The sequence below is a fragment of the Myotis myotis genome, unplaced genomic scaffold, assembly GCF_014108235.1.
Source record: "Myotis myotis isolate mMyoMyo1 unplaced genomic scaffold, mMyoMyo1.p scaffold_m19_p_15, whole genome shotgun sequence".
Lineage (NCBI taxonomy): Eukaryota > Metazoa > Chordata > Mammalia > Chiroptera > Vespertilionidae > Myotis > Myotis myotis.
Window position 1 is genome coordinate 20,626,661 of NW_023416319.1, and position 7,415 is coordinate 20,634,075.

Sequence of the window (7,415 nt, forward strand, 5' to 3'; positions counted from 1 at the left end):
TTGCTTTATAATCTACGGTGGTGATAGAACCCATCCCTTGTGGGACATGGTAAAGGGCATACCCTCCTGTCAAGCCAGAAAGCTCCAACACAAAGACACGGAGCGGACCGAGCGCAGTAATTCTTCCAAACTGAGCCTCTCCGACACCCCCTCGCCCTCCCCCCGACAGATATGTCTATTAAATCAGTGTCTGTGCTCCCCCTCACACAACAAAGAGAACTTCTCACCGCATGAAATTGCCGCTGAATGGACACCAGAAAGCAGGATTTGCATAATTCCTCCAAGGAAACCCAGCCGGGAAGGAGGGGATGAGGGGCCCCAGCGAACGGACAGAACCTCCCGGGTTCTGTGGGGGAAGACCTGGCTCCTAGGGGTGCCCCCCGCGGGCGGGGTGGGGGCTGGAAGGCTGGGGCTCCCCGAGGACTGGGCGTGGGGGGCGACGGAGGACGGCGAGAGCGCATCGCCCCCCACGGCAGCAGCGCCGAGGCGAAGACGGGGAAATAACAATACTGGGGGGCGGGAGAGCCCGACGCGAGGATGCACGGGGCGGGGGGCGGCGGGCGGAGCGGGGACACCACACGGGCCACTTACTTTTTGGAGGGGGGTTAAATATATGAGTTAAGCCCTTATGGTCCCGCCGGCCGCCGCACAGAGGGAAACGGGACCTTGGGAGAGAAAAACAGACAAAACACAGAGTGTGAGAGGCGCAGCTCGGCTGCCCGGCCCCTCCCGGGGCGCCCCCGACCGCGCTCCCTCCGACCCGCGGGGAAAATGCCACCCCGGGCGGCCCGAGGGCCGGGAGGCGGGGGGTGGGGGGGGGAGGAGGGAGGACGAGGCTGTCGGCGAGGCGGCGGCTCCGGCACACCCCCCGGGAGGGGACAAGAGCGACTAGTCTTCTCGGTCGGACCCGGTCCCACCCCCCCCTCCCCACCCCCGTCCTCCCCGCCGTGCACACACCGAACACAAATACACACACACCGACCCGAGCGTCGAGGATGAACCCCCCGGCCGCCGCCGCCGCCGCCCGCTGAGGAAATGCAGCCGCTGCCCCCCGCGGCCATGACACCCCACTTGGCTCGGTCAGGCGGACCCCGGGCCTGTGACAGCTCCGGCTCCCTCCGCCCCCATCTCCACCTCACGCCTCGCACACGCCCGAGCGCCCGCCAGCCCGCCCGCCGCGCGTGCACGTGGGGCCGGGGGCGCGCGCCGCTGACGCGCGTGGGGGAGGGGCGGCGCGGGGAGAGGAGGGCGCCCCCGGGAGCGGAGGACGGGGGTGCGCGGCGGCCCAGCAGGTCCCCCCCCACCCCCCGGCCCGGTCCGGCTCCGCGCTGGGCTCGGCGAGACGCGCGGCGGCGACCCCCGCCAAGTGTCAGCACGGCGGGGCGAGCCTCCACCATCAGGGGTCCCGCGAGGAGGGGAGCACGGCGCGCTCCCCCGCCGGAGAACCCGCCCGGGAGGGTGCGCGAGGGGAGGGGCCGGCGCGCGCCGCGGCCCGAGCCCGGGGAGCCCGCCCGGAGGTCGCGCGCCCGCACTCCGGGGGGTGGGGGAGGGGGGACGCCCGAGCCAAAGAGGGCGGGCGGGCCGAGCAGCAATGCCTGCCCCGGCTCCCTCCCACGTCCGGGGCGGCCGGCGGCGGGGCGGCCCGGGGGCCGGCGGCGGCCGGAGGAGGAGCTCACCGACACAGTGGAGGAGCTTGTGGCGCCAGGAGTCCAGTTCCTGCCGAAAGCCGCGCTTCTCAACGGAGCATTGCTGCCGCCTACACACCCTCGCCATCTTCTGCCGCCCGCCCGGCCCAGCCTCCGCCGCGGCCCCGCGCACGCCCAGCCGCGTCGCCCGGGGCCGCGCACGCACCCGCGGCCTGGGCGTCGCGCCTCCCGCCGGGGGCGGCGCGGGGGCAGGGCCGGTCTCACCTCGCGGTGGCCCCGGCGTGGCCCGGGAGGCGACCTGGGGGCACGCCCGCCCGGCGCGCGCGGCCGGCCGGGCTGCGGTCCCCGCGGTCCTTGGCCGTGGCCGCCGCCGCCGAGCGAGGCGCCTTCCTGCGGCCGGAGCTCGCCCCGCCGCCCGCGCCGCCGTCGCCGCCGCCGCCCCGTCCTCCAGGCCGCCGCTGCCCCTGCCTTCCCTCCCGGGGCTTTTTGTTTCTCAGACGGGTCCCATCTACCGCGTCCAGCCCGCCTGTGGCCAGGCACCAACTGTTGCAAGTTTCGAGTAACTGGTCCTCAGAACTTCTCGGCCGAAACTGCTCCTCCCACCAGCCTGTTTAAGAAGCAAAATTCAGAATAAATACCCGATGCCCGTGGAGGCACTGAGCCCTGAAGTTTTAAAAGATAAAAGGATACATGTTATTAGGTCCTTGGAAGACTTACACAACCTTCGTAAGTCCGGTAAAAACTGAAATCAAGCGTTTTAATTTAAAAGAAAAACCAGTGGTTTCTACTAGCAAGACTGATCATCGGTAAAATTCTCAGGTTGACAAATTAAGAACCCCTCCAGTGTTGTGTGGAAGGGGGTTTGAGAACATGGTCCTAGAGCAGCGGTTCTCAACCTGTGGGTCGCGACCCCTTTGGGGATCGCCTAAGACCGTCGGAAAACACATATATAATTACATATTGTTTTGTGATTAATCACTATGCTTTAATTACGTTCAATTTGTAACAATGAACATACATCCTGCATAGCAGATATTTACATGACGATTCATAACAGTAGCAACATTACAGTTATGAAGTAGCAACGAAAATAATTTTATGGTTGGGGGTCACCACAACATGAGGAACTGTATTAAAGGGTCGCGGCATGAGGAAGGTTGAGAACCACTGTGCTAGAGTGAGAATGACGTTTGAAAAGAAGGCTTAATTAACAATACTTATGGCAGAGTGCTGGAAAGGACTCCATTCCGTCTTTCAGGAAAGACTGGAAAAGAAGTATTTTCGAAGGGGGTTTTCGGGTGGAACCCTGGAAAAGTTCAATAATCCTGGGTAGGGCACTAGCTATTCCGTGCCAACATAATGCTGGCCTTTACTTACTTGACTGTTACCTGAAAGTGAAAAGAGAAGAATGAAAGGGGGAAAGGAGACAGGCGGGCGGGCTGGGGAGGGAGGGGGAGCTTGGAGGGAGGGTTTACAAAAGCAAAAGAAAAACAACGGAAAATAGATCCCTCTTTAACAATAGGCCCAGTACCTTGGAATGCTGGCTCTTCCTCACCTTCGGGGTTTAAGATTAAAGACGGCGCATTCCTGCTTTTAGATATGTAAATTTAAATGTGGAGACTTAATTTTAATTATTGTAGCAGGTAAAACAAATCAGTTAAGTACTTGGCATCAGGGATCCCATTGGTGCATTGATTTATGTCTCTTCAAGGGTAGTGGTCTTGATTCTCTGAACCAGGAACTTGTGGAACGGGGACGTCCGTCCATAAAGAGAGTGGGCCTCTTGGGTTGGAATGGTTTGAGATGTATGAATAGAAAAGCACTTTCTGGCCCCCAAATATTAAAAACCAATGACTTTTTCCCCAGTTCTCAGAATTCCACAATACTTCACTGACTTAAGAGTACTGCCAAATGAACAAGCTATTAAGTCATGAAGTATTGAATTTCTGTGTACATAAAAGTGTCCTAAGTGGTGAGGGGAGAGCACAAATATGATATAAAAGATTGAAACTTCCTTTCTTCACCGCTAGGTGGTAGGTTTGAGTCTTGTAACTTTTAACCAAGTTTCTATGGTTTTTGGAGGAAGTTATGTTTCATAAAGTTTGAAATAAATGAAAAACATGTAACTATAAAAAAATTAATAATGAATGTATTTTCCAATGACCCCATATATTTTGTTTAAAAGTAATGAAACCAATGGTAATACTTCCAACATAATCTCTTAGTCTCACAGAGATTAAGAGGATCTTAATGCCCTAGCAGGTTCTGCTCAGGAGATAGAGGCTTGGCCTGCAGACCAGAGTCTGGGGAGGGCATGTACCTCCTTAGCAGGCTCCTCCTCCACTGGAGCCCGGTTGGGGCTCCTGCAGGAGGCAACCAATCGATGTGTTTCTCTCACATCGATATTTCTCTCTGTCTTTCCCTCTCTCTAAAAATCAATGGGAAGATATCCTTGGGTGAGCGTGGTTCTATGAACCAGGAGGTTCACGGGTTCGATTCCTGGCCAGGGCACATGCCCAGGTTTCAGGCTCGATCCTCAGTGTGGGGCATCCAGGAGGCAGCCAATCAATGATTCTCTGTCGTCATTGATGTTTCTATCTCTCTCCTTCTCTCTTCCTGTCTGAAATCAATAAAAATAACAATAAAATAAAATTTAAAGAAAGAAAGCTTAAAGTTGAAATGTATTAATTAGAAAATTTTAAAAAATATATGTTAACAGTTTCAAGAGGATGCAGGGATATTTTTTATTTTCAAAAAGTGGTTTTTTTCATAGCCCTTGATATCATATTCTGTGCTGATCTATATTTACCTGAACAAATGGTATTTTGTTCATCCGATTTTCAGGAAAAACCAAACAGGCAGTTCACTTTTATCTTTATTAGGAGACTATAAAGGGGGTGGGGGGAGGGAGAATCACCAGAGAGGAGTTATTTATAAGTAGGCAGCAAAGGAAGGATGTTTCCATGGAAAATGTGTTTTCATTTTTGAAACCTGAAAGGGCATAAAATGCATCTGAGTTAGGGAAAATAAAAGTGTTTAAAACCAAAGGAAGTCCTTAGGAAAATTTTAAATAAGTAAAAGAAAGTTTGGTAAAATCACAGAAAGTACTTGTATATCTTTGCTGAGCTTTAGCAAAATGGGCATTGCGAAACCCATTTTGCCCATCTAACAAAACCGACTGAGCAAACGCTCAAACTTGTTTCCATTTAATCTTTTAAAAGATTGGTTATTCAAAGCCTACTATGTGCCAGCTACACAAACAAATGGGTGACTGGTTCTGGTCAATGAACTAATTGTGAGCAGAAGTGACCCTAAGACTCCAAGGCTAAGTCATTTTCAAGGGCCTAAAGATGCAGGTGCAGAGCCATTGGAGATTTAGACCAACTTCAAGGATGGAAGCAGAGCAGATAAAGCTGGGCATAGAATTCACATCTGCTCATTCTTTATGCAGTGGTCTTCCAACGCTGGCCTTTGGGAATATTGAATATGATATGATACTACATTATCATAAAGAGTAGTTTCATCATTGTGAGTGAATCTTAATTACGTTCCTTGTAGATAACATAGTAACTATTACTGTAAAAATTAATACAGACATCTTAAGTACCTATCAGTTTAGGGGGAAAAATCAGAGTAACATATGAATTTGTGGAATAATGATAGGAGTTACTATTTATTGAGTGGGAACTCCAAGCTAAGTCCTGAGCTAAGCACTTTCCTTTCCTTATATTATTATTTTTTAAAATGTATTTTTATTGATTTCAGAGAGGAAGGGAAAGGAGAGAGAGATAGGAACATCAATAATGAGAGAGAATCATTGATTGGCTGCTTCCTGCTCACCCCCCACTGGGGACTGAGTCCACAACCCAGGCAGGTGCCCCGAACTGGAGTGAAACCTCAACCTCCTGGTTCATAGGTTGATGCTCAACCACTGAGCCTCGCCGGCCAGACCCTTTCATATATTATTTAATACTTAAAACAATTCTGTAAGATAGGTACTATTTTTAATCTCATTTTAGAGATGGAGAAAATAAAGCACATAGAGTTTAAATAACTTACTCAAATTCATACAACAGATAGTTGGAAGAATTTGAACTCAAGAGATTCCAGTAATTTGGTTTTTCTCTTTTTTATGTAGTGCCTCAAAGATCAAGTTAAATGCCTTTTCAAAAGTTTAAGCACTGTTATTTGTCACTAAAACTATGCTATCCTGAATGTCTTATATAATTACATATGCTTACGACTCATTATTTTGCCTGCAGCACAGGTCTATAATTTCTTCTCAAGCACTGTCTTATTGATCCAATAACAGTTCTTCTCAAATCAATTGAAATGCAGAAATAACAAATTCCAAGGCACACACTGTGGAGTACTTGAAATACTGTAGATACAGCACAACATAAAACAAAGAACAGTTCATCTATTCATAGAATGGGTGACATCTCATATTCAGAAGAGGAAAAATAAGTACACTAAAGTGATGAATGACATCTCAATCTTTTTCTCACATTCAGTTTAAAAAAAGAAAACATAATCTTCACATGTTACTTGTAGTAGATGTCACCTTAGCATAAAAAAAAAAATTTCCCCGTCGAACTTTTCTTGAAAATTACTCTGTAGATCTCTCTGAAAGCTTTTATTCTCTCAGTCAGATTCTTCTTGACAGATGCTCTCCTGGAAGCAGTGTTAATGATGCCAATAAACTCGAGGTGTTCCAAACAGATAATGATGTTGCTGTGCAAAATCTTTTTCATAGTGTCTGACACTATTAATTCTGAAAAAGTCTATCGGTCAGTTCTTAGATCTATCACCCTTTCAGAAAGTTGAGGATACCAGTCATCATTAAACCTTTGAAATCAATTCTTCATCTTTTGTGGTAATCAATTTGTTTTATGACCTTCAACAAATCACTCAATTCTCTGACCCTCATTTTTTATTTTTTATTCTCAGCCAAGGATATTTTTTTCCATCAATTTTTTTTTCTTTTTTTTAGAGCGAGTAGAAGGGAGAGAAAGAGGGGGAGAGGGAGAGAGAGAAAAAAAGCATCCATGTGAGAGAGACACATTGATTGGTTGCCTCCTGTACATGCCCCCATTCAGGGCCTGGATCAACCTGCAACCGAGGTACGAGGTACATGCCCTTGACCGGAAATGGAACCCAAGACCCTTCAGTGTGTGGGTCAGCACTTTAGCCACTAAGCCACACACCAACCAGGGTCTCTGACTCTCATTTTTATTTTAAAAAAATATGTTTTTATTGATTTCAGAGAGGAAGGGAGAGGGAGAGAGAGATAGAAACATCAATGATGAAAGAGAATCATTGATCAGCTGCCTTCTGCATGCCCCACACTGGGAATCGAGCCCACAACCCGGGCATATGCATGGAAGGGAAATCAAAACATGACCTCCTGGTTCATAGGTCTATGCTCAACCACTGAGCCACACCAACTGGGCTGACCCTCGTTTTAAATAATCATGGGTTAAAAAAAAATTGAAAGGGAAATTAGAAAACTTTGAACTTAATCAAGCTAAAAATACAACATATCAAAATTTGTGGGAAGCCTCCAAGACTTTAAGAAATTAAATTTCTGTAGTTTAAGCCACCAGGTCTGTGGTATTTTGTTATGGTAGCCCTAGCAAATGAATGTAATCCCCATACTGGAAATAACTTAAATGTCTATCAGCTTATACATGAATAAGCGAATTTGGCAGCTGTCATCCTAATGAAGTGATCAAAGTTACCATCCTCTTATGATAGGTTGTGTTGATA

General features: G+C 49.1%; 1 protein-coding gene across 4 annotated transcripts in view; it reads right to left on the minus strand.

Annotated features, from left to right (window-relative positions):
• Window positions 1-1,825, minus strand: part of LCOR (ligand dependent nuclear receptor corepressor) — a 116,623-nt gene extending 114,798 nt beyond the window's left edge. Inside the window, exons 1-2 of one of the 4 annotated variants that reach the window (XM_036336467.1) lie at window positions 1,677-1,728; window positions 592-665 (exon numbers count right to left, since the gene is read on the minus strand). Coding sequence is in view for 3 of the 4 variants with exons in the window: in XM_036336462.1 (XP_036192355.1) it covers window positions 592-665; window positions 979-1,061 (157 nt within the window). In the remaining variant the exon portion in view is untranslated. Of the gene's footprint in view, window positions 1-591; window positions 666-978; window positions 1,123-1,676 lie in introns of those variants that run through there. The other 3 variants (XM_036336462.1, XM_036336463.1, XM_036336464.1) reach the window with 3 other exon arrangements.
• Between the last annotated feature and the right edge of the window lie 5,590 nt (window positions 1,826-7,415).